Source organism: Amblyomma maculatum, chromosome 9 (genome assembly GCF_055883805.1).
Source record: "Amblyomma maculatum isolate TAMU_Amacu chromosome 9, ASM5588380v1, whole genome shotgun sequence".
Classification (NCBI taxonomy): domain Eukaryota; kingdom Metazoa; phylum Arthropoda; class Arachnida; order Ixodida; family Ixodidae; genus Amblyomma; species Amblyomma maculatum.
The window spans coordinates 119,127,836-119,155,819 of NC_139352.1; the positions used below are offsets into that span (position 1 = coordinate 119,127,836).

General features: G+C 50.2%; 1 protein-coding gene across 1 annotated transcript in view; it reads right to left on the minus strand.

Moving 5' to 3' along the window:
- Positions 1 to 3,150: 3,150 nt before the first annotated feature.
- LOC146180232 (aminopeptidase NAALADL1-like) overlaps positions 3,151 to 27,984 on the minus strand; it is a 192,368-nt gene continuing 167,534 nt past the window's right edge. Inside the window, exons 3-6 of the mRNA XM_084580354.1 lie at positions 17,718 to 19,275; positions 7,527 to 7,601; positions 6,332 to 6,436; positions 3,151 to 3,195 (exon numbers count right to left, since the gene is read on the minus strand). Of these exons, the coding sequence (XP_084436480.1) occupies positions 3,151 to 3,195; positions 6,332 to 6,436; positions 7,527 to 7,601; positions 17,718 to 19,275 (1,783 nt within the window). The remainder of the gene's footprint in view (positions 3,196 to 6,331; positions 6,437 to 7,526; positions 7,602 to 17,717; positions 19,276 to 27,984) is intronic.

Consider the following 27,984-nt stretch of genomic DNA (forward strand, 5'->3'; position numbering starts at 1 on the left):
AACATGGAGGTAAATACTGACAAAACAGCTAGTTTACATGAAGATAACTAAAAATCATAAATAGCCTATCTCTTCTTATCCCTTTAGATCTGAACCATTAACCGAGGTTAGGGAATACAAATATCTTGGTGTCACAATAACTCATAACCTGAACTGGAACATTCACATTTCTAACGAATTTGACTCGGGCTTTCGTAAACTCTGTCTTCTACATCATAAACTAAAACAATCTCCCGCTGAAACTAAACTTTTACCTACACATCAATAATACCAAAACTGGAGTATACCTGCATATTGTGGGACCCTCACACAAAAACCAACATTGATGCACTAGAAATAATACAGCGTAAAGCAATCAGATTTATTTTTTCGAAGTACCGTATGACTGATTCCCTGACAGCAATAATGAGACAACATGGCATTCAGACATTGGAAATAAGAAGAAAAATACAACGGCTGAAATTTCTTTTTCTTCTTAAAAATAATCTCCTCACCCTCACTCCTGAGTCTTATGTAACGCCAATGGCAGCACGCTAAACACGTAATCGTCATGCTGACTCTCTGACACCATATAATGCCCGAACTAACACTTTTAAATAATCCTTTTTCCCACGCACTATTGCTGATTGGAATAACTTACCTCAGTCGCTACTAAACAGTACTGATTCCATTGACTGTTTTAATTACTGATTTCATTTTCTTGTGGATTAGTAATTACTCATATTGATCTTTGTGTTATATTCCTTCTCATTGCTTAAATTGTACTGATGGTTCATTTGTACATTTATTTTTCGCTTTTGTTTTGGGAGTCGTTTTGTTACAAGAGCGAGTGTTCTTTACCCATTTTGTTATCGCAACTAGTAGGCTACATTGCTATTGTGTACACTATAAATTTGGTTCTTTTTTATTACGTCTGCTAATGTAATTACTCTGTACTTTATATGCCCTTCCTGCCTGGATGGGCCGCGACGAGGCCTGCAGTATTGTACAAATAAAAATAAATAGCTAATGAGGCCTTGACTGTGATCGGCATAATGTCTGCAGCGGACTCCTCAGATTACCAAAAGGTTAAGAAGGCTCTTCTGCGGCGATTTAAATTCACCACCCGGACTTATCACCATAAATTGCTTTTTAAGGCGAGAGCCTTTAATGCCTCAGCGTTGTGGACAGAAGGGTGTCAGCAGAAGCGTCACGATTTCGAGAGCGTGAGCTAAAAATTAATAAACCTTGTCTCCACCGGGAATCGAACCTTCATCCCTTGGATCCCCAGCCCAGCGCTGTACCAACTGGGCCACGCCCCGGATCGTGAAACGCTTTTTATTCTTTATTGCGAAATGTACATAATGACAAAATATACAGTACAAATTATTTACAAGGTTAGCAGGCCGCTTGCCGGCCGCGAACAATGGAGTCGTTTCATTTGTGCAAAATTTCTAAACACCACGTCGATTTGAGCATCACATTCTGTATCTTTCAAAATATCATGTATTTTCACAATACTCTCGGCAAAATATTCATTCACTGATCTGGCATCAGTGTCACCGTGACGATAATCCATAGCAACTGAGCCACACAGAATGCAGGCACAGCAGGAATATGGCATTGTATGGTAATGCATCGTCGTGAGTTGGCAGAAACCTGATACCTAGCGGTGTAAGAGGAGATTCCTTTTGAATGGTACGCTGTAACACGTCCCGAAAGGAGGTAGCGTTGTTACACTCGGGGACCATATGTTCGATTGTTTCTGTTTTGTTACACAGAAAACAGTTTGTCCCCCATGGTATACATATATGCCTTTTTCACATAACCAAGCTTTCACGGGTAGGCTACCAGTGTGTAGATGGAAAAACAAGGTGTTGGTTTTTCTCACATCATTCTCACCCTCTTCAACACATCTTGACCGACAAATTTTCAAAACCGGATCGTGAAACGCTGTTCATAATTCCCCTTCTCTACCGTGACGATTATAGTGGGATTCCGCGAGTGACAGATCGCCTTTCCTTTCCTGTAAACGAATTAGAAAACACCTGTGAACTTTGTGCGTTCAATGAAATGCTGTTTGTGTTTGACAAGTGGCGCGCTATGTACCGTCGCGACAGGTCATGGCGTCGCCAGGCGATTCATGCATATATGAAGCTGACCCTGCCAGGCATCCGATCCAGGCGTCCGTGCGACGCCTCTCATTTGACGCTTCCTCGAACGCCGCACCACACAGCAAAGAGAAGCAGACCCAGATGTCTAGGAGGCGCTGGTACAGCTGCCCCGCCGCTGTGGTGCAGTAGTAAGACGCCCGATTACTGTGCCAGAGTACCCGGGTTCGATCCCCACCACGGCGGCTGCGTTTCAATGGAGGCGAAACGAAGAGGCGTCAGTGTGCTGTGCGATGTCAGTGCACGTTAAAGATCCCCAGGTGGTCGAAATTTTCCGTAGCCCTCCACTACGGCTCCTCGGTGATTTCTCCTCTGAGAGGCGACCCTGTCGGACGTGTTTGCATAAGCTCCCGCTCTCTCTCAGGAGCAGCGGCGTCCCAACGCCCACGTACCCTCCAGTCTTCGGCTTGCATCGCCTGAACTCCCGCTCGCCGGCCGGAAAAACGGTCCCTTTCCCCGACCCCCGCCTCGTGGGTGCGCGGAAGCCCAGCCATGGCGGCCGCCATGACACCTTCTTCAGCAGCTCTTTCGTCGGAAACCGGTACGAGCACCGATTCTGTCCATCACCTGGAACCCGATGACTACTAAGACAATCCGAAAATTGCCATGAATCACTAAGCCACCGAGGCAGCTGCTGCCCAACGGTATACCTCTTTCAACAGGCTGATGGAAATTCAGTTTAGTTCAATTCAGTTCAGTCGTGTCCGACTCTTCGTGACCCTATGGACCATATCACGCCATGCTTTCCGGTCTCTCCCTATCTTCCTAACATCACATAACTTCATCTGCAGCGCTTCGAGGATGAAAACTAGCCCTTCACAAAGCAGCAGCGCGTATGGCCTGGCGAGAGCTGACGAAGGCCGAATCGCAACCAGCAGTGACATCTCCCTCATCCGAACCAATATAACAACGCCGGGACGGTCCCGGTCCCCTCCCGCCACCCAAATTGGACACCAAGATGGTCATGTGACCGCAAAGAGATACAATCTTATGGAACTGCTCAACTATTGATCTGGTAGATGCCGTCATCAAAGCCAGTACCTTCCTGCAATCAAGCGAGCAGCAATTCATCCTTCGCCCCCATTATGTCTCTAACACCATGATCCTCAGCACCCCTGACGTGCGACTGCGGAGGCCATCCAAACGATCCTACAGATTACTCTGAGCGACACCACATGTGCAGTGCAATCGTGTGTCCCTAATCTGAAAACGAAAAGCGTGGAGTTGTCCACGGAATTCCCCAAACCATTGATCCTCACCCCTCAGAGCTGGACTAAGAGTGCGCATCCAGATGGTCGAAATCCTCCAAGTACGCCGCATGGGCAAAACACCATGCCTGCTCAGTACCCTTAACGGTCTCACAATCCCACGATACGTCTACTACAAAAGAGCAGAAATTCGCTGCCTACCCTGCCGACCTGCGAGACAGATGTGCTACGTCTGTATACAACCTGGCCATCGAGCAGACATCTGTCATACGCAAGAAATGGTAGCTTGCCGTGTCTGCGGCACCCAAACTCCAACCAAAAATAATCCCTTCGAACCCCGATGCGCACTATGCGGAGATGGACATGAAACAGGCAGCCGGGAATGCAACGAACGCTTCCAGCCATATCGACCGAACTCCTCCGCATGTAGCACGAGCGACCCAGCTCCCGCCGACAATACACCACTCAAGAAATCAAACCATCAATCACGGAGCCAACTCCTCAAGCATAACCACCCAAGACGCCGCTGGCTCAGCACCGAGGACGACACCAGTAGCAGCCCGGACAGCCATCAAAATGGCCGAGCCAACAGCCGTCATCGCAGCCGTAGCAATCACAAGGCCAAGGACAAACGACCAAACCAACATCGGGCCGGATATACCGCCAACAAAAGGGCCCCTCCCGCCCACAAGAACCAGCAAGGCTAACAGGCACCTGGCTCCCCTCCGGCAACGTCTCCAGATAAAGGGGCAAGCTGGGCAGATAAGACTCGCAATCCTCTCGCTCGTCCTTGAATTAGTCATCGTGACTGACAGAATGACGAACACCAGTACGTGTTGTGGAAAACCAGTTTCCTTCCCCTCCGCCGCGACCGACCACCACCACCCCAACGAGGTTCATGGCAGCGCCGGCTGGGAGAGGAGGTAAACACCTCCCCTTGAGGGAAGGAGACCAGCGATGGGAGCGCCACCAAGACGTCTACGCGGGTTCCCGCGAGAAGACGAGAGAAAGCTTCTGGATCCAGCCGGCAACGAGAACGGTCGTCTCCCGCCGCCTCTCCCGGCAAATGCCGGGGGATAGCGGGCACGGAGTACGCAGCGCACACGGGAGGACCCGTCGTGCACGACCGCCCATCTTCTGGTTCCCAACGGCGAAGCGACCGATAAATACCGCACGCTCTCGCCGCCTCCCGCGGCAAACGCCGTGGTATGGCTTCGTCCGAAGAATGCGGCGCGCACGGGAGATCCCGGCCGCCATATTCACGGCGCGTTCAAATGTCCACCGCCGAAATCGCACCCCCATTCCCCAGCCGGTGAGTCAAAAGTCCTTCTTACGTAGCCTTGCCCTTCCAAGGAAAACCTTGTTGATGTATAGCTAGCTGGCATGCTCTGTATTATTTGCAAGTGCAATAAATAGCATTGGGGTATTAACACTGTGTCGTCCCCGTCCTTTGTCCCTTTGTTCCCTCCGCGGGTCGCCGGCGAGGACGTTGCACCTGCGGAGTTAGGAGCGGGGCGGAAGACCGTTCCCTCTAAACCCCACAGTGTCGAGGGAACGAATCCCAGAAGGCGTTTATTGCATCGTATATAAAGCCACGTTAGGCGAGAGGGTAGAGTGAAATGAAAGGTTATCACGAAGGGAGGGGTCGGCACGTGTGTGCTTGGAAGCAAAGATAAATGCGCGCACAAGCAGATATGATACATCCCCCTCCTCAACCAATAGTTCACTTGAAAACATTCTTTCGCTGTCACTTGCTGACTTGTTCAAAGTTCCTCGTGTAGCCCAAGCGTTCCGACGGTCTAACTTGCCTCTGTGATCTTCTGACGATTGGCGATGATGGCCTCGATGCTATCGCAGGCAGTGGCACGTTTGTAGACGACAGGTGAGGATCGGCCGATGTGTTTGCATCATCATCATCAGAGTCGTCGCTCGAGTCAACATCCGATGGCTCGCAATGGAAGTCCTCTTTCGTTCTCAGCAAAACCTGGCGGTTTCACCGTAGCAGTTTATCGTCTGCTGTCTTAACGTAATAGGACCTCGGCCCAGCAGGTGCTAGCACTCTGGCCTTGCGTTACCATGAGCCCTTTTTTATGCGTACCACGTCCTGCTTGTTCAGGCGCGGGAGGGATTGGCTCTTCCCGAAGGTCAGGCAGTGGGGTCCGCACGCGGCGTCCTTGAAGAAGCTCTCCCGGAGACCGACCGTCCTCCAAGGGGCTTGCCCTGTGAGCCAGTACACCAAGCCAGAAGTCCTCGTTAGCCTCGCAAGTTTTCTTTAAAATTCGTTTGACAATCTGAACTTTTTTTTCTGCCAGACCATTTGACCTTGGAAACTGTGGGCTCGACGTGACGGGACGGATGTCGTACGCTTTCGCGAACTGCGTGAATTCAAGACAGGAAAACTGAGGCCCATTGTCCGTGCATACCTCAACAGGAATGCCGTATCTTGCAAAGATTCACCTAGTTTTTCGATTACCGCAGCAGCCGTGGTCCCGTGCAGCAACTCTACTTCTGGAAAGTTTGATGTTGCGTCGTACGCACACAAGTAGTATTTCCCTGCGTACTGGAATATATCAACTCCAATGCGGAACCATGCGCGAGTCGGGGTGTGACACATCAGTAGTGGTTCTGACGGCTGCCTGTAAGCATGGTGTCCGCAAACGGCGCATTTTTGGATCAGAGTTTCGATATCACAGTCGAGGCCTGGCCAGTATACCAGTTTTGTTGCTCTTGCTTTGCATTTAGTTGTTCCGAGATGACCCTTTTCACACGTTTTAGAATTTCGGGCCGCATGCTTGCCGGAACCACAACCTTTGTCCCTTTCAGTAACATACCGTTAATTACCGAAAGCTCAGATGCCACGGGTTTAAGCTGGCCTGCGATAGGTTTTCCTTCCGTAATCTGCTGCAGGACATCCTTAAGGTAAGGATCCGAAGCGGTCTCCTGTGTTAATCTAGCTGACGCACTTTCACTTACGAGTGCTGCCACGACGCTGATGGCCCAAACTTCGACGTCGTCAGTGTCCACCACGGTGACGTCTCCAGTGCCCAGTGCTCTCGATAACATGTCCGCCAGCTCCATCTGTTTTCCGGAAACAAACAGCAGTGTGTAATCATACTTCAGAAGTCGTAAAAAAACGTTGCACCCTGGGCGGCATATCGGCAATAGCTTTCTTGGCAATATCAATGAGAGGCCTGTGGTCGCTTTCAAGTAGCAGCGACCGCCCATAAATGAAATGTGAGAACTTCTTACAGCCAAATATAAGAGCAAGAGCCTTTTTTTCTATCTGAGAATACCGTTGCTCTGTATCTTTCAGAACTCTAGACGCGTAAGCCACTGGCCTACAGCCATCTTCGTAACTCTGCAGAAGTGCGGATCCAATACCGCTCTGGGAGGCATCTAACGTCACTTTTGTTTGCCTGCATGGATCAAAACTGTAAGTAGTGGTTTCTCGCTTAGTGATCTGCCTATGGCTTTCCATTCTTTGTCATGATTATGGGTCCAGTCAAACACTGCGTCCTGCTTGATAAGAGATCGCAGAGCAGCCATTTTCTGGGCTAGAGATGGCAAGTATTTACTGAAGTAATTAAACACGCCCAGCAACCTCTGAACTGCAAGCTTGTTATCGGGCCTTGGCATCTGCACTAGACTGGCGACTAAAGCTGGATTCGGGCCGATTCCTTTGTTGCTGATGATATAACCAAGGAATTCTACCTCTTGTACACCGAACTCGCATTTTTGTGCATTGAACGTCAAGCCTGCCGATTGCGCTGCTTTCAGCGCGCTACGAAGCCGCTGGTCATGCTCCTCTTTATCAATTTCCCAAATAAGCACGTCGTCCACGTACACGCGTACGCCTGGTATGCCTTCAAAGATCTCGTTTAACGCCTTCTGAAATACTTCGCTAGCCGATGCAAGGCCGAACGGCAGGCGGAGGAAACGGTAGCGACCGAAGGGTGTTGCAAACGTGCATATTTTTGATGAAGGCTGATCTAGCGGAACCTGATGGAAGCCGGCGTTGGCGTCGAGACGAGAGAAAAACTTCGGCTTCGATGTCTTCTCGGCGGGGCATTAGATAATGCTCCCTCTTTAGAGATGCATTTATCCTTCTCGAGTCCAAGCAAACCCGTAGTTTGCCATTTTTCTTCCGAACAATAACGAGAGGGCTTACCCAGTCCGTTGGCTCGCTGACTTTCTCAATGATGTGCTCTCGCTCCATACGCGTCAGCTTCTCCTGAAGTGGTTGCTGCAGTGCCAACGGAACCCTTTGCACCGGCTGTACAGCTGGGACAGAGTCTTCTTGTAGCACTATTTTGTAATCGCGGTTGATGCAGCCAGTTCCTTGAAAGAGCTGAGGGAATTCTTCCAAGATATTACAGCTTGCCGCCACGGTGCTGACATCTCGATGAAGTAGCCCAAGGCGTTCGCTCGCGTCAAGTCCCAGGATAGCCTGGTAATCCTTCCTTACCACGAAGAAGTCAGTGCAGATCTTTCGGTCGCCGACGATGACAGGCACCGAAACTAAGCCGCAATACTTAATTATGCCACCGTTGAGCGTAAAGTTGCCGTGCTGGATTTCAGGGGACCGACGTTCAGCTTTCGGTACACTGAAAGGGGAATTAGGTTCGCTTGAGATCCTGTGTCTACCTTCATCGATACCTCTCTTTTGCCGATCGTTGCTTTGACGAGCCAATCGCGGTCTGTGCCGACGGCGCCGATCGAGACGTTTAGAACATCGAAGTTATTCGTGCTGTATTTTAGCAACTCGAGTCCCTGATCTGCAACATATGGTGAAGTGGTTCGGTCCATTACAAATACGGCAAATTTTACCGAACGCTGGGCACTGCCGAGGTGCACCGGGAACACACGAGTCGTCGCTGAGCTGGGCGTAATGTTGCTCGACTTGAAGTGACAACCTCAACTTGGGCGTCATTTCCTTTTGTCCACAAGACGCTCTGGCGCGCAGAAGTCTCAGCTGCTTTGCAAGTTGCAATCGCTATTTCGAAGGTTAACTTCTTCTCCCTTAGCTTTGTCGAGTTCGTGCCAAACACTAGCTGGTCTCGAACCACGTCTTCTGTGAGACTGCCAAAGTTACAATACTGAGCTTGCTTTTTAGGTCCCGAAAAAGCTCTCGAAGGGTTCTGCTTCTGCCTGTACTCGGGTGCGGAACAGTAAGAAGCTTCAATCCCACTTCTGACACAATGTATCAGTCATCGTGACTGACAGAGTGACGGACGCCAGTACGCGTCGAAGGAACGAATGCCAGAAGGCGTTTATTGCATCGTATACGTCTGGCGAGAGAGTAGAGTGAAATAAAAGGTTATCACGAAGGAAAGGGTCGGCACGTGTGTGCTTGGAAGGAAAGATAAATTCGCGCACAAGCAGATATGATACAGTCCTCATCCCAAATCTCCTATATGCAGCGATTGTTCAAACATAGCCGCCACGATAGACAGAATGCAGGCGCAGCTAGACGCACAATCACGACAGATCGCCCAACTCACCTCCCCAAAACCAACCCTGCCCTCGACCCCAAAACCTATTGGTCCAACTGCTCTCTCAATTCCGCCACCTCCAATCCCGCCACAAACATCAACGATTCATCTAACCCTCAGAATTGGTCCTCCATCTCAGGCGGCACCGCCACTCGCTCCCCAACTTAACCGACCAACAGACCTCAACTCCTTCTTGCGAAACAGATTACGATGGCCAACATGGGCGAGTATATGCACTACGCAGACACCCATTTTGCAAAACAAGACTACGTCCTTGCAATCAACAACGCCATCCTCGCAATCAGAAACGTGCTCCGCAACCTTCGGACGCTTTTGAAACCCAAATAACAAGCTGGAAACGGCGCGCCTTTCCAAGCACCAACTTGGCCAAAACCTCCGACCTATAGGCGCTCTCACAGCCTCAGCTATGAGCAGCGACAATGAGTCAGTCAGTGATGTTTAAACGGCGCTTAATGGCTTCACACCATACATCAGGCACACCCGATTGCCTCGAGATTTCGGAATAGAACTATGGAGGCTATCGTAATAAAGCTAATCTACTTAAACAATGCCTTGCCCAAACCCCTATTCGGCCTGATGTGATATGCCTGCAAGAAACCGGAGCAGAACAAAGCCCCACTCGCACGGGTTACTACACCGTCCACAACACTTCTCCTCGAACAGCACTGCTGATATCAAGCGATATCCCTACTAATAAACATTCTCTAGCACGAGCCGATCTCATTGACCACAACTTCGTAGAAATTGTCCCTAACAAACGAGGGCAAAAAAGCACTTTCGTACTGAATCTGTTCTGTTCAGTTCAGTCGTTCAGTCGTGTCCGACTCTTCGTGACGCTATTGACCATGTCACGCCCCGCTTTCCGGTCTCTCACTATCTTCCTAACATCACATAACTTCATCTGCAGTGCCTCGAGGATGCCATCTAACCATCGCGTTCGCTGCCTACCCCTTCTCCGGCGACCCTCAACCTTTCCCAACATCAAATCTTTCTCCAGCAACTCCTCTTTTCTCATCAGATGACCAAAGTAGCTGAGCTTTAACTTTAGAATTTGACCCTCCAATGAGCAGTCAGGGTTTATGGTCGACAATATTGACTGATTTGATCTTCTGGCAGTCCAAGGAACTCTCAAGAGTCTAAAAATAGATCTTACATTCCATGTTGCTATGTGATACATCTCCTTGCAACATCGGACTTTCCGGTCGCTTCCCGGCACATCCACAACTGAGCGTCCTTTTGGCTTTAGCCCAGCCGCTTCATTCGTCCTGGAGCTACTAGGAATCACCCTTTGTTCATCCCCAGTAACATGTGGGACGCCTTCCAACCTGGGAGGCTCATCTTCCGGCGCCATATCATTAATGGTATTGTGACTGGCCATAGGGTCTTCTTGGCAGGAAATACTGGAGTGGGTTGCCATTACCTTCTCCAGTGAATCACATTTTGTCAGAACTCTCTGTCGTGACCTGTCTATTTTGGGTGGCCCTACACAGCAGAGCTCGCGACTTCATCGAGTTTCGCAAGCCCCTCCGCCACGACAAGGCAGTGATCCATGAAGGGATCACTGTATCACGTGCCTAATTCCACCAACATCAATTTTAACGCACGTTTTGCTGAGGTCAAGACTATCAGCTTCTAATACTGAGTGACTTAAACTGCTCCCATCAGAATGGGGTTATCGAGACAATAACCGTCGCGGCTGAGGCCTACAATAACGCAGACCTACATCTACCGACCCATCTCAACCCACAAGAGGAGGCACAGGCACTCACAAAGACTCGTGCTCAGACCTCACTTTCATCAAAAATACAACTACAGCCACGTGGACAAACCTCCGAGAGACACTGGGCAGTAATCACTTCATACTCAGCATCTCCATCAGCTCACTCAAAATTCGGAAGACTATAAGCTCTGCCCACATCATTGACTGGACAGCCTACCGAAATAATGCAACCAGCTCCATCCACTCCATCACGGAGTACAGCTCTCAGATCTAACAAGCTCACGAGGAAGCCACGCAAACGATTCCCCGCCCCACGGACACCCCAGTTATTCACTCTCATCTTCTCACTATCTGGAACAAGTGCAGGCAACTTATCAGAAGATGGAAACATCATAAACGCAACCTGGCAACCTTCTATTGCGCACGCGCATCACAGAACTGACCACCGAGGCACAGAGATATATGCTACAAGGCTATCCAACCAGAACTGGCAGCAGTTCTGTGAGTTCCTCAAGGGAACGCTGGGCACATCCAGAGCATGGGTGATGCTACGACACTTAGTGGACCCTACCGCCTCACGCACAGTCACAAACCGGACGCTCAAACAAATCGCGCACATATTTCCGGGGGACAACTGTTCCCTGCTCGACGCACTCAAAACTCGATACATCGGGCCACCAGCTCCACCTTGCAATCTCGACTACACAGGTGATCGAAATGAGCATCTTGACTACCCGACCACTGAGGCAGAGGTATACGCCACAGCTCTCTCATCCGCCCGCAACACTGCAGCTGGGGCGGATGGAATCACCAATAAAATGATTAGAAACCTCAACGCCTCCCAAATAAGGCACTTACTACCTATCTCAACCAGGAAATGTGGCCCACTGGAGACATCCCACCCGACTGGAAACATTCCGAAATTATAACAATTCCTAAGCCAGGTAAGACACCCAACCTAGAAGCACTAAGATCATTATATATTTAACATCTTGCCTCGGCAAACTTTACGAGCGTGTATTCCACACCAGACTACAAACCTTCGTAGAAGAACAAGACATCCTGCTACCCATCATTATCGCTTTCCGGAAAGGACTCAGCACCCAAAATTCCTTCCTTCTCATCAAGGAAAAAGTGCTACAACACATTCCCAGGGGGAGCGAACACTGCATAATGGCACCGGATCTCAAAGGAGCTTTTGACAACGTCTCCCACGAAACCATCCTAACTGAACTCAACCGAATGAACTGCAAAGAATGGTTGATGACCTCGACAGGAAAAGTAGAAAGGTATAAAATCAATATGCAGAAGACTAAGGTAATGTCCAGCAGCCTCGGGAAGGAACAGCAGTTTACTTTAGGTAGTGAAGCAATGGAAGTAGTAGGCGAACATGTCTACTTAGGATAGGTAGTAACCGCAGATCCGGAATATGAAAAAGAACAAGATTGGAATGGAGTGCATTTAGCAAGTACTCGCAGATTATGACTAGCAGCTTACCAGTATCGCTCAAGTGGAAAGTATACAAGTTGCATCTTACTTGCACCTATGGGACTGAAACGTGGAGGCTAACCAAGAGAGTTCTACTTAAGTTGAGGACAACGCAGAGCGCTATAGAAGGGAAAAACGGTAGGGGTAACATTAAGAGATAGGAAGCGTGCACAATGGATGAAAGAAATAACTCAAGTTACTGACATTCTAGTTGAAATCGAGAATAAGAAATGGGCATGGGCAGGACATGTAGTGCGAAGAGAGGATAACAGATGGTCGCTGAGGGTAACAAACTGGATTTCAGGGGAAGGAAAGCGTAGCAGGAGGCGGCAGAAAGGTGGCGGATGAGGTTAAGAAGTTGGCAGGGGTCAAGAAGACGCAGCTAGCACAGAACCGGGTTAATTGGAGTAATGTGGGAGAGGTCTTCGCCTTGAAGTGGGTATAGTCAGGCTGATTATGATGATAATGAGGATAATGAATTGCAGCAAGCGCACTTTTAGGTACATCAAAACTTTCCTTACAAATCGCACGGCCACCATTAAAATTGGGGAAGTGCGAACTGACCCCTAAACGGTCCCAAATCGCGGCACTCCGTAGGGCTCTATCATCTCCCCTTTACTTTTCAACATTGCAATGCTGCAAGGGCTCTCCAAGACATTCCAGATATCGGCTACACTATCTACGCCGACGATGCGTCCTATACTTGAATTTATTTATTTATTTATTGAATCCTCAAAGGCCCCATTTAAGGGGTATTACATGAGGGGTGGGTTTGGAGTACGGCGGTTACAATAAAAAATGTCTTTCGATGGCACACTTGAAATGATTAATGTTGGTTAGTGAGGCGATGTGGTCGGGAAGGTCGTTCCAATCCAGGGCAGTGCGGAGAAAAATGACTTTTGGAATGTTGTCGTATGGGCGCGCTGGGGGTAGACGGCATTGGAGGGGAGATGACGAGATGACCAATGGGCTGGACGGATGAACCCGTTGTTAGGTGGCAAGCTGTGATAAAACTTATGATAAAGAGAAAGGCGAGCTAGTTTCCAGCGTAAAGCTAGATTGTGAAGTTCAAGTTTGGATTTTAGTACGGTAACACTGGTGCGATAGGAGCAATCTGAAAGAATGAAACGTGAAGCTCGATTTTGAGTATATTCCTGTAAATTGATCAGGTTAGTTTGGTGAGGATCGAATATAGCTTGAGCGTACTCAAGTTTGGGTCTGACAAGCGAAGTGTAAGCAATTAGTTTGAAAGAAGGGGGAGCTAATGAAATGTTGCAGCGTAAGTAGCCAAGAACGCGACAAGCGGACTTGGTTATATGAGAAATATGACTGGACCAGGATAGGTCACTGGAGATATGAATACCCAGATATTTGATAGTGTCAGTTTGAGTTATAGGAAAATCATGAAGATTTTTTTGCGTCGCCTGGGATCCATACACAAAGCAGAATATTGAACAACTGGAGCGCGTCCAAAAACGAGCTGCCCGGTTTGTCTCTGGCAATTTCAATTTCTTAGAAAGGTCTTCAAATTTGCGAAACAAATTGGGGTGGCCTCTACTCGAACAGAGGCGTAAATATCTGAGGATCTCTTTCTTCTATAATGTTATTAACGGCAAAACTGGCATTCCAAAACAAAAATACATATCGAAACCAACTTACATTTCAGCCTGCACTGACCATCCGCTTAAAGTGCGTGAGTACAATGCTCGAATAAACAGTTCAAAAATAGTTTTTTTTCCACGAACAATACATGATTGGAACTGCTTGCCAGGGCAAATTATAGCTTCCCCTCCCACATAGTTCTTCACCACCTTACAAAATCACCTGCAAATATGATTGTGACAATACATTAATTTGACTGTTAATATTACTACTAACATAATTTTTACACGAGCATCTGTGTAGCATTATTTATGATCCTTGTGCATTTTGTTCTGTTATTGTTTATTTCCGCCGCGTATATCGCACGCGTGCTTGTTCCTATGCAATTTTTCCTTATTTGCCTGAGTATATTGCATCATTTTCCCACTTTATTGTTTATTGTATTGCCAAAGGAGTGCTTCATTTCGCAGTTTTTATTTTATCTAGTGTGTCGTGCGCATGTTTGGTTTTCTGGAACATTTCTCCCCTCTTTTTTTTCCTTTGTCTCACGGCATCATCTGTCAAATTTATTGTATTGTAAGTCTGTTTGTTTTTATGCTGTTTCCCCCCTACAACAATGCCCCAGTGGGGGCAGTGTAGGTACTCTGTATAAATAAATAAATAAAACGATCTGGACAACCACGAGATGTCTAGCCAGTAAAGAACAAACTGCACGACGGGCGGCCTCCAGTGTAGAAACAGAAGCGCCGCTCTGCAATCTACGATACGCGACAATGTCTACACTTCACCGGGCCCAATTGAAGTCCGACTAAATGGCACTGTCATCAGAGAAGTGAAGCTACGCCGCATATTTCGGATTTGGCTTCAAAGCGACAGGAAAGCTACCCACACCCTCCTTCGACTAAAGACCACGTCCCAGCAAATCGCACAGATGATAAAAACGCTTCACCAGGAATAAGAAATGGATAAGCGAGGTGGTGAAGGGTGGCTGATCCTGGCCCTGACGGGGCTAGGACAGGTAGGTCACTGCCGCTTGGACTAGCCTGCCACCGTATTTTATCTGTTATAAGCCGTCATTGCACCCGCCACCGCTTCGGTGGTGGACGACGGCTGTTGCGGCGCACGTCTTTCTCTCCCTCTTCTTTTTCTTCTCTATTTTCTCTTCTGTCCGCCCACCTAACTTTCTAACGCCCCCTGCTACGCTTTCCTTCCCTTGGAATCCAGTTTGTTACCCTAAGCGACCATCGGTTATCCTCTCTTCGCACTACGTGTCCTGCCCATGCCCATTTTTTCTTCTTGATTTCCACTAAAATGTCAGTAACTTGAGTTATTTCTCTGACCCAATGTGCCTGCTTCCTATCTCTTAATGTTACCCCTGCCGTTTTTCGTTCCATAGCCCTCTGGGTTGTCCTCTCTTGGTTAGCCTTCACGTTCCAGCCCCATAGGTGAGTACAGGTAAGATGCAACTGATCTGATCATCTCCAGCTGCTTTCTCCCTTTTCATAGTTTCTATTGCTTTCTTGACCTCGGCCTTCGTCACTGGAGGAACATCTGACTGTCTTTCCCTACCGCCAATCTCATTATGGTCCTGATTACTTTGGCAAGTGTAGAGATGAGTATAGATAGAACTCCTTGGCTACTTTGACATGCTACTCGGCTACTTTGAATGGAAATGTATAGTCTGTCAATCCAGTAGTTTTTTTCCAGTCAACATTATTGCCAGATTTCAATAGCCCTACACGCAGTAACCGTTTTCCTTTTCACACCTCTTAGCAGTGGCACTGCTAAATGTTTAGCACACGATGCTCAGGAAGTTCATTTTTGTATAATCTGAAAATGTTAGTTGATTTACAGCAGAAGTCAGCGTGTCTGTATCAATCATAAGAACTTTTGGATGCAGAGTTGGCTTATGTCCTCGGAATTAGATGGCAGTTAAGTATGAAGAATCCTATATGATGCCAAAAGTAGCTTAGACAGGTATGTTTTATAGAGTAACAGCGTTTAGAGAGGCGATATTCATGAAGCTTTTTTGTCTTAATTAGGAAGGAAACAGCATTCAAGACATCACCTATAATACATGCGCCATGTATGCAGGCACACATGTGTGAGTTTATTTAGGTGGGGGATAGTGCATCAAGTTATATTAGTTGCCTAAAAATAAAATTACGAGGGACTTTAGCGACTAAAGTAGTGAAGGGCGAAGCCTGAATGCCGCATTTTGCTACGCAACTGGTACTAATTAGTAATAAATACTTACAGTCAATAATTTAATAAATATTACGTCGGGAAATAATTGATTATAATCACTAATAAGCAAATATTGACTTGCTTGTTTAGTCAATAATTAACTGTAATTAATTTGTAATTGGCCATTGATTGGCATATGGCCATATAAGGGACGCATTCGCGCATACTGTGGGGGTGCACTGTGATTGATCGAGATCTCTATGACGGCATCCCGCCACGGCCAATCAGAGCCGCCGCAAAAGCGGGACACATTTTGTCCACGACAGCATGATCCATGAAAGGCTTTCGTGTTAAAACTTCGCAGATGCTCTACTGTGTTATTAGTTGTCAAGAGAATAAATGATCCCGACTGGACTGCTCTCCATAATAATGTTTTAGGCATTTTGTCAGCTACAAGAGATCTTTGAAGGTAAAGTTGCTAAGTGACCTTCGAGCTTTCTTCATGGCATGCTTTGCAAGTGTCTAAATTCTAAATTGATAAGCCGTATTTTCTCGATTAGTCGCCTTCTGTACTGATGGGATACAGCTTTACACGTTAGCCGGTAAGCAAAGACGTCTAATGTAAATAGTGGTTTGGTTAAGCCATCACCATATTAAGGGGAATAGTTAACCAAACCGTATACGGGAGAGGCATGCGTCTCCAATGTTAAAACCATGTGCAGCTTACTCCATAATGCTGCTTCCATTAGTACTGTGTATACGCTTTTCATGGCTAATGCATATTTCTTAACAGAAGGGAAAGTAACGAGGTTTTGGCATCTGCCATCAATGCATCAAGTCTCAGACAGGAACAAGAGGCCAACTCCTTATGTGCACAAGCCGTCCAGGAAGATTTTGAGACTGTTAATTTTTCGCAGGTCGCATTTTGATGAATTGATGAATATGCAATGTGTAACTTTGAAGGACTTTTTTTTTTTTAGTGTTTGCCGCTCTTTTCAATTATGCATAACTGTTTATGCTCATTTCCTTGATTAAAGTTGTTGTTTATTTATGTACTAAACCGACTACGTCTTCATACATGTGCGTCGGTCGCGAGATGTATCTTCGCTCTTTCAACCGACTGATATGTTTTGAGCGAAGCTAGAATAGCCCGTTCCATAGACAACTGAAATTTTCACTAAATGCGTAAATGTTTGTTCCGAGACGCGCCATGAATTTCCGCCGGTCCTCTTTTGCTCTGAACGAAACGGCAGTGGTTGACAAAATCTCCACCGATTAGTTGCATCCGGTCGCCCTGCACCTACCTAGCACATTTATTTTGGTACAAAATTTAGGGGCAAAAAGAGTTGAGGTAAGTGTACCCGAAGCTTCATTCGACCGTGCGCGGCCGCCCTGACGAAGGCGCTCGCGCGCGGATTATTGAGTGCATTTTATTCCTCATACAAGTTAAATCTTAGACGCTGAGTGCGGCGTCTTTGTATAAACCATAAGGGTTGAAATGTCAGGACCTGCGGGTTGCAACTGAGGCGGGCGGAGCGAAGAGCGAGCGCACGTTTCTATTGCGCGTGAACGGCGGTAACAGAGGCGCAGCAGTGGGGCGGTGGCATCCCACAGAGGCGCGGCGGGAGGTGGAAACAAACCCCATTAGAGAGGCTGTTGGAGAAGAGAAGCGCGATCTCCCTCGAGACCGGCCGTGTTGAAACAAAAGGACAGCACAGGCTATAAGTGAGAGCTGCGGGTGCCACATTATAGCCAAACATAATAGATGGACAATAAATATTGGTTAAATATTTGCGAATGCGTACATGCAAACTTGCGCTTCCGCGCTGGGCGGCTATAATATTGTTACTGAGTGGTATTCACTGAACTCCATGTTGAGGCGCGCGCTCAGCTCCTTGAAGTCGTAGGACAGCAGTATGGCCTCGGACCACTGCCACAGTAGCGCGATCAGTAGTTCGCGGCACATCCTGTGTATTCGGTAGTTCGGGTCGATGAACTTGTCCGCCAGCTCGAACACGTCGTACGAGGTGCCCAGAGCCGGAAAGAACAGGCCCCTGCTCGCGTTATTTCCAAATGCGACGTCCAGGCTCGGAACTCCAGCCAACTGCACAAACGGGGTGAAGCCTCCCGTTTTTCGAAGCATGGGTAAGTCGGGCTGTCCGCTCTCGCCCGCAGCAGCAGACAGGTCCGTGTACCAGGCGTTATAGTAGCTGGTGTTCCGGAAGTGCGGCCCCCACTTGCCCACCTCCCTGAAAGCCTTTGAGAACACGGGAGATCCAGTCACCGAGAACGACGGTCCAGAGATGCAGATGTCCGAATTGAAGTAGGCCACAGTCCTGGCGGATAGCTTGTGCAAGTTTCCCTCGACGAACTCGTGCGCGTCCCAGGCGCCGAACACGATGGTTCTACGGGGCCGCCATGGATGCTTCTTGCTCATGTACTGATTGTTAATGATGTAGCACAGGCCGAGCGCCTGCACCAAAGCTGAACCGGGGGCCACGGCGCCACCGCCCCATGAGTCCAAGGGCACGCCGAACACCACGTACCGGTCTGGTTCCACTCCTCCAGGGAAGAAAGCCACGATGTTCTGGATGTTGCTGTCGTGGATGACGTTGTGAATGCTGACTGACAACTTTCCCATGCTTGTGTCTCCGAGGTGGCACGGCAGGTCGAATCCGGGCACCCATTTCTCCAGACACTCTTTCCTCTGCAGGTTCCTGAAGAGCTCAGCGGCGTCGTTGTTGTTGGTGGGCTGGACTGCTAGTGTGGGCACCATGCTCTCCTCTATTGGTGCTTTGTACCGGTCGCTGACCTCGTAGCGGGACGAGTAACCGGGGCTGGTTGGATCTCCAATGTCATGCGCGACGCGCACGCTTGCGCGGCGGATGGCCATGCTGGGCATCCACCACGACTGCGGGAAGGAGCTGGCGCCGCCCCCGGACACGTCGTGCGGGTCACTGAAAAAGAGCACGGCCCGCACGCCTTTCCTCTGCGCCGCGGCTACGGCCAGCCCCGGGCTCTCCGTGGGGCTGTAGCGGCACAGCAAGGCTCCGCCCCACAGCATCTGGCCCACAGTCTTGGCCAGGTACTCCAGGTCCTCCGGAAAGCACCGGTTGCCGTACAGAATGGTTTCCGTCAACGTGCCCTCCCTTCCGTAAGCACTGTACGCCAGCTGAGGCCCGATGTTCTTCCCCAAGACTGATGGCTCTTCGTCGCTGAAGGTGATAGCATTGCCAGTGCCATCGACAAACTGCACCCTGTTTCTCTCCGTTGTGCTTTGATGAGACAGGATGACCACGTAGGTGAATGTCTTCGTGTGATTGACCCTGTTGTCCTTCATGAACCTCTCAATGTAAGTGGCAACCGGAGACTCTATGTCTGTTACTGAGTGGTATTCGCTGGTCGTGCTGACGAAAAAGAAGTGCGACAGACTCCCAGAAGAAGAAAACGCAGACGAGTGCTGTGCTGTGATCATCCTCAGTGGTGTGGACAACTGCCGTACTGTGAATATTTCCCGTAACATCTCTTGGTGGAGGTTAATCTTTCGATCCCCGTCACAAGGATCTCCGCAGCGGCCGACGCATCGTTGCCACCACTATGACTGCTGACGCCGCTACATCTACTGCCTCCGCACCTGCTGTCGTCATGGCCCATCCCCGTGACCCCGGAACCTTCTGTGGGACCGACGACGTTGATGTCGACGACTGGCTGGCCCTATACGAATGAGTCAGCAAGTACAACAGGTGGGATCCCACACTTATGCTCGCTAATATCATCTTTTACTTGACTGGGACAGCGCGGGTGTGGTTTGAGACCCATGAAGAGGACCTAAAATCTTGGGATATCTGTAAGCAGAAGCTCCACGACCTCTTCGGAAAGCCCATTGGCCGTCACCTTGCCGCCAAAAAGGCGCTTGCTTCTCGCGCGCAAACGTCTACAGTGTCTTACATCACTTATATGAAGGACGTCCTATCCCTGGGCCGCAAAATCGACCATGCCATGCCTGAGGAGGATAAAGTCGGCCACATAGTAAAAGGCATTGCCGACGATGCTTTCAACCTCCTTTTATGCAGAGATTGTTCCACCGTGGACTCTGTACTACAAGTGTGCCGACATTTAGAACAAGCGACACAGAGGCGCATATCTCATCGTTTCGACCGGCTACCGAACGCGGCTGCCAGTCCGCCTCTTCCACCGCCAACTAATGGCACTACTTTGACCCGCATCGTCCGCCAAGAGCTCGAGGCAATCACTCCTGCCGCTTCATTCTCGCACACCCCCGACAACACCTTGGTTACAATATCACTCATTCAGGCTGTTGTTCGCCAAAAGGTTGCCAATATGGGTCTCCCTTATACCTGTCGCAACGACGCCGTGGATTCAGGACCTGCCCCTCCAGTGATTGCAGCTGCCTCACCCACCGCCGGTTTCTCGCCCCGATATCGGTACCGCAATCCCAATGAGTGGCGTACCCATGACAATCGCCCCATCTGCTTTACTTGCTCCCGCGTTGGCCACATTTCCCGTCACTGCCGTAGTTGTTGGTACACGCCATCCCGTCAATTCACCTACGTCGACCGCCGTGGAGACTATGCCCCTCGCTATACCTCACCTCGCCCTGACCAGACCACTGTTGACCCCGGTGTCCCTGCTCGTGCTGCCAACCGTTCACCATCCCCGCAGACCCGACGCTCGCGTTCTCCCCTTCCTCGCCGCAGTTTGTCCCCGTCCTATTCCAGCCACATACCGGTAAACTAGCCAATGCAGCTCCCGGCGGTGACGCTGCATTTGTGGCCCGGACTGAAAAACCTCTGCTGACCCCTGCCCTACAAAATAATCGCATCGACGTCCTTGTGGAGGGTGTTCCCGTTTCTGGTCTCATTGATACCGGCGCCCAACTGTCCGTTCTCAGCTCCTCATTTCGCCGTCGCCTCAAAAAAGTCCTTACTCCAGCCGTCTCGCCCACAGTTCGCGTCGCCAATGGAAGCCCTGCTGCCGTGGTTGGCATGTGCACAGCGCGAGTTACCATTGGTGGTCGTCATGCTCCAGTGTTGTTCACCGTCCTCCAAGAATGCACCCACGACGTTATCCTTAGCATTGACTTTTTAACAGCCCGCTCTGCATTCATTGACTGCTCTACCGGCCTACTTCGCTTGGACCTTCCGCTCTGCTCTGAAGACCCCTCCTGCTCACCCCGCCTTCGATCAGCACAGTTCTGCCGCCTTCCTCCTGAAGCTGCCGTCTACATCCATATGTCGCCATTCCCACCCGTCCCAGACGGCGACTATCTCGCGTGTCCCATTACTGATGTCATCTTGCAGCGGCACGTCACCCTTCCTCATCTGATTGTGCATATCTCCAGAACCGTACCACTCTCCCTCCCGGTCTTTAACTTCAGCCTATCAACTCAAGTTCTGCCCGAGGGAATTTCACTAGCAGAGCTGTCGCCGATGACCGATTGTGCCATTTCAGCTCTGACTACCGATAATCCAAATGCCTTCCCTGCAACCCCTCCCTCGTCCTCTACATCGCGCCCTGGTCCTGTTAAAAGCATGATTGCAGCTGATCTTCAGCCTGAATTCGCCGCAGAGTTAAAACAGCTTTTACTCACCTACAGTGACCTTTTTGACTTCGGTACCCGCCCATTGGGTCAAACCACAGTTGTCAATCACCGCATTGACACCGCTGACGCCAGTTCTATTCACAGGCGGCCCTATCTTGTTTCGCTTGCCGAGCGACGCGTCATCCAAAAAGAGGTCGACAAAATGTTGGCGAACGACATAATTGAGCCTTCCAGTAGCCCCTGGGCATCCCCTATTGTGTTGGTCAAAAAGAAAGATAACATTTGGAGATTCTGCGTTGACTATCGTCATTTAAATAAGATAACCAGAAAAGATGTGTATCCTCTTCCGCATATTGACGACGCGCTTGATACTTTGCACGGAGCCAGCTACTTTTCGTCCATCGACCTTCGTTCCGGCTACTGGCAGATCTCTGTCGACGAGAGAGACCGTGAAAAAACAGCGTTCATCACCCCTGACGGCCTTTATCAATTCAAAGTCATGCCTTTTGGCCTTTGCAATGCCCCAGCAACCTTCGAAAGCATGATGGACTATTGGCTCCGAGGCTTCAAGTGGACCACTTGTTTGTGTTATCTTGACCATGTAATAGTTTTCTTGTCTACATTTGAAAGCCATCTCCGTCGCTTTTCTACAATCCCAGCTCTTTTTCCGCGCGCGGGACTGCAACTAAACTCCAAAAAGTGCAGCTTTTGTTACCGACAAATCAAAGTCCTTGGTCACTTTGTTAATGCTGCCGGCGTTCAGCCTGACCCCGACAAGATTCGTGCCGTCAGAGATTTTCCCACTCCACGTTCATCCAGCGATGTTCGAAGCTTTATTAGCCTATGTTCTTATTTCCGACGATTCGTCCCAAATTTCGCAGTGCTAGCTCGTCCTCTCACCAATCTCCTAAAGAAAGACGTTTCATTCTCCTGGGGGCCTGAACAAGTTGCGGCTTTCTCGGAACTTATTGCTGCTCTCACAACTCCCCCCGTCTTGGCACATTTCAACCCATCTGCCAATACTGAACTCCGCACCGACGCAAGTGGCCATGGCATTGGAGCTATACTTGCCCAGCGACAACACGGCCGCACAAGGGTGATTGCGTATGCCAGCCGTCTCTTATATACGTCCGAACAAATTTACTCTATCACAGAGCGAGAGTGCCTGGCACTTGTTTGGGCTATTAAAAAATTCCGCCCTTATTTGTTTGGCCGGCATTTTACTGTTATAACAGACCATCATGCCTTGTGTTGGTTTTCCTCCCTCAAAGATCCTGCAGGCCGTTTGGGGCGCTGGGCGCTTCGATTCCAAGAGTATACATTTTCCGTCGTGTACAAGTCCGGCCGGCTTCACCAAGATGCAGACTGCTTGTCCCGTCATCCCGTCGACTCCCCTAGTCCTACCGACTCTGACGATGACGCATGTGTCTTGTCTGTGTCGGCCTTTTCTAACATTGCCGATGAATAACACTTAGATCCTTTGCTCCATTCCATTATCCTCCGTCTGACCTGCGACCAACCTGATCCATCTCTTGCCTTATATGTACTCCACGAGAACACCCTATACCGACGCAATATGCGACCAGACGGCGCAGACCTTTTGCTCGTCGTTCCTCAACATCTGCGTTCCACCATCCTTGACCAGTTCCATGATGCCCCTACGGCTGGCCACCTGGGTGTCTCTCGCAGATACAACAGCCTGCGCCGACGCTTCTACTGGCCGGGGCTCTACCGCTCCGTCCCGCAATACAATGCCGCATGTGAATTGTGTCAGCGTCGAAATAAGCCCACAATTTTGCCTTCAGGCCATTTGCAGCTGATCCCCGTACCCACTGACCCGTTTTCCCGTGTAGGTGTTGACCTTGTTGGGCCCTTTCCAGTTTCCGCCTCAGGGGACAAATGGATCGCCGTCGCCACCGATTATGCTACAAGGTGTGCTATTACTAGAGCCATCCCGACCAGCTGCGCCACAGACGTCGCTGACTTCCTCCTAGAAAACGTGATTTTACATCATGGTGCCCCTCGTGAACTACTAACTGACCGTGGCGCTGCTTTCTGTCGCGAGTGGTTGACGAAATTCTCCGTTCGTGCTCCGTCCGCCACAAATTCACCACAGCCTATCACCCGCAGACCAACGGCCTCACGGAACGCCTAAACCGTACCCTCAGAGACATCCTGTCCATGTATGTTTCTGACGACCACCGGGATTGGGACGTTCATCTACCCATTGTGACATTCGCCTACAATTAATCTGTCCATTCTACCGCTGGGTACTCCCCATTTTATCTGTTATTTGGCCGCCACCCGTTACTGCCCTTCGACAACTCACTACCTGCGGCAGACGCCACCAGTACTTACGCCAGTGATGCCGTAGCCCGCGCTCATGATGCCCGCCGGGTAGCTCATGCCAGGCTCTCTGCATCCCAAGACTTTCAAAAGTTCCGGTACGACAGTCGCCACCGTGATGTCCACTACACTCCTGGGTCACTCGTCTTGCTGTGGCTCCCGTGCCGTCGCGTGGGCTTGTGTGAAAAACTTTTGCACCGTTACGCAGCCCCTTACCGAGTTTTGCGCCCCGTGACAGACGTCACATACGAAGTTGAAACTGTGCCTCCGAAATCCTCGTCCAGAGCGCCATCCTCTGAAATAGTGCATGTGTCCCGCCTGAAGCCCTATTATGCACGTTCGGTTTCACAAACGTAGGACGCACTGGGACAGTGCTTTTCCCGAGGGGGGTAGTGTTACTGAGTGCTATTCGCTGGTCGTGCTGACGAAAAAGAAGTGCGACAGACTCCCAGAAGAAGACGCAGACGAGTGCTGTGCTTTGATCATCCTCAGTGGTGTGGACAACTGCCGTACTGTGAATATTTCCCGTAACAATATAAGCACGCTTACCTCTCTGAGAACAACAACCCGACTGGATGGTACTCATGGTAGTTATGTACAGTCTTGGTCAAAAGTTTTAGGGTCTAATGATTTTCGTCTAGGCCATAAAATGGAGCCGTCATGCCATCATTAAATGTGATATGTCATTTCAAATGCTACGAAATGATTTCTTTATCACAGCAAGAGACTGTCTCAAAACATTTCACGACCCTTTAGTCTTTAATATCGCTGCAGCGGCTTCATTTTGCGGCCAAGACAAAAATCCTTTGTCTTCCAGACTTTTGACCAGGCTTTACCTAATCCATCCACTATAGGAGCTGTAGTTGTGGGCCTCAAGAGACTTGTCAGTCTTCATGAGCTGAAGAGACACCTGTGTTTGTTGATAACACTATATACAACTGATGATATCTATATGCGTCGCGTCTGGCAGCAAGTCGGCATCGGGTCAAGTCAAGCCCGTAACGGCGCGTAGCGTACAGGGGTCCATGCCTTCGCAGAGTTGCACATTTGGGTTCATACTCAGGCCGTAGGCCCCACAAGCTCGTCGAAATACGAAAGGCAGAACTAGAGCCGGTCGGCGTTCGCCATTGTGTTGCCTGTAGGGAATTTTTGGGGCCCCCAATAAGTTTGGGGGGTCAAAATGCGTATGCGCAGAACGTAAGTCACGCTTGGGGTCTTGGGTTTACACTTCAGGCGGCCCCTATTTTTAGAAAATAGCGTTCGCCCAAAACCGCCGTTGGGTCGCTTGGGCTAGATATTCTGCAGAACCTCCAGACCCTAGGGGAGGGAAAACGAACGTATGCATATATAAGCGACTTTCTCACGAACCGCACAGTGCAACTCGACACCGGCCCAGGAGATCCTCCCATCTCTCTCCTGGAAACCGAGGTACACCCCAAGGCTCGGTGCTTTCACCACTCCTGTTCAATATTGCGCTGCTTGGCCTACCCAATCTTTTGGCAGACATCCCCCACTTGCACCACAGCCTCTACGCCGACGACCTCACCCTGTGCATTATACAAGGCAGTGACGGCAAGATTGAGGAGACTCTGCAGACAGCCATCGATCGCGTTGGTATCTACCTGGCCACAGTCGGCTTATCCTGCTCGGCCACCAAGTTGTGGAAAACCAGTTTCCTCCCCCTTCGCCGCGACCGACCACCACCACCCCAACGAGCTTCATGGCAGAGCCGGCTGGGAGAGGAGGTAAATACCTCCCCTTGGGGGAAGGAGACCAGTGATGGGTGCGCCACCAAGACGTCTACGTGGGTTCCCGCGAGAAGACGAGAGAGAGCTTCTGGATCCAGCCGGCAACGAGAGCGGTCGTCTCCCGCCGCCTCTCCCGGCAAATGCCGGGGGATAGCGGGCACGGAGTACGCTGCGCACACGGGAGGACCCGTTGTGCACGACCGCCCTTCTGGTTCCCAATGGTGAAGCGAACGGTAAATATTGCACGCTCTCGCCGCCTCCCGCGGCAAACGCCGTGGTATGGCTTTGTGCGAAGAATGCGGCGCGCACGGGAGATCCCGGCCGCCATATTCACGGCGCGTTCAAATGTCCGCCGCCGAAATCGCACCCCCATTCCCCAGCCGGTGAGTCAAAAGTCCTTACGTAGCCCCTTCCAAGGGAAACCTTGTTGATGTATAGCTAGCCGGCATGCTCTGTATTATTTGCAAGTGCAATAAATAGCATTCGAGTATTAACTATGTGTCGTCCCCGTCCTTTGTCCCTTTGCTTCCCTCCGCGGGTCGCTAGCGAGAACGCAGCACCTGCGGAGTAGGAGCGGGGCGGAATACCGTCCCCCTCATAAACACCACAAAGTCTGAATTCATTATTGTCCCGACCCCGGGTAGACGCCACAGATCACCTCCGGCATCCTTCAATCTGCAAGTATACAGGGCACCCCCATATCCCGTACCTACCGAATTCGCATACTGGGCCTTCATCTACAAGATAATGAAGGAAACACCACTACTCTTCAGCGAATAGATCAATCTGTAATCCAGATCAGCGCCTGCTCAAGAGAGTCGCAAACGAGCATAAGGGTATGCGCGAATCCAACCTTTTGCGCCTCGTACAAGCCTTAGTTTGTACGCGCATTGCCTACATTGCCCCTTACCTTCACCTCACGCGAACTGGTCGGGAGCGACTGGATGCATCACTACGCAAGGCATACAAGGCAGCATTGGGTCGACCCATGGCCACTTCCACCACCAAACTGATGACGCTCGGAATCTCCAACACAGTCGACGAGCTGATTGAAGCGACTCTAACTTCCCAATATGAGCGCCTCTCGCTGACACATGCGGGCCGTGCAGTACTGAGCCAGGTAGGAATCACTCCTCTGAGGGCGACTTCTACGTATATGGACCTCACGCCTGAGCAGAGACTCAGTCTTCGTATACCTCCGCTTCCCAAACGTATGCATCCAGAGTATCATACAGAGCGCAGAGCCGACCGAACCCGGCAACTCCACAAACGTTTTACCGGTCGCCTCCCACCACCCCTTCGCCTCGATATGGTGGCGGTTGCATTGGCACCGCACCGAAATTGGCGCAATACCTGCAGCGTCCTCAACGCCGCAACTGTTACCACCGCGGAAGAGGTTGCCATCGCGTTAGCTCTGGCCGACCCCTCCACCAAAGTAGTCGTTAGCGATTCTCAACAAGCAGTTCTTAACTTCGATGCAGGTCGTATATCCCGACAGGCACACACTATCCTCCGATCTCTCCCCTTATCGTCTACACTTCGTCTTCTCATATGGGCCCCAGCCCATGAGGCGCTCAGCGGGAAAGCACAGGCGTATGCTCTAGCCAGAGAATTCAGCTACCGGACAGAGCAATCTCCTCAGCGTTCCGCTTCCTCTGGCACTCTCCCAGGCACCCATTCACGCCTTGTTACGTACACAGACATCCTCCAGCATTATCGGCTCGAACGGTATACCCCCCTGCACACCGGGAACTATCCCGGCGCGAGACCGTCCATTGGCTACAAATACATGCTCTATGGTGAAGTAGACCAAAAGTAAAGAAAAATAAAGTGCCTCAGCCCATGCCACTAAAACAGGGACCTTTCCAAACCCATGGCTTTACAGCAAACTTTTCCGAAATGTCATTGCACCTACGTGCAAACAATGCTCACAAGCGGCCACTTTCATTCACATGATGTGGACATGCACACGACACAACACAGACAATTCAGCTACAGTGGATGCGTGGAGTCCCTCCTGCGTACCACCGACCACCGAGCTCACCCAACAGCGCCAGCTCGTTCGATTGCCCCGCCGGGGTGGTGCAGTGGTAAGACGCCCGACTACTGTCCGGAATACCAGGGTTCGAACTTGACCTCGGCGGCTGCGTTTCGATGGAGGCAAAACGAAGAGACGTCCGTGTGCTGTGTGATGTCAGCGCACGTTAAAGGTCCCCAGGTAGTCGAAATTACTCCGTAGCCCTCCACTACGGCTCCTTTTATGCGAAGCATACTAGCCGCACAACCGAGCTCTTCCTTGCTGCGCCGCGCGCGGCCGCGTAGCTACCACTTGACCTACATCTGCGCACCACGTGATATGACGTCACAACAGCTGTGAAAGCTGGGGCTCAACTCGTGCGCTCGCTTGAGGACGCGCAGCCTCCGCCGGCGGCCTAACTCCCGCTCCTAACGCTAGGAGA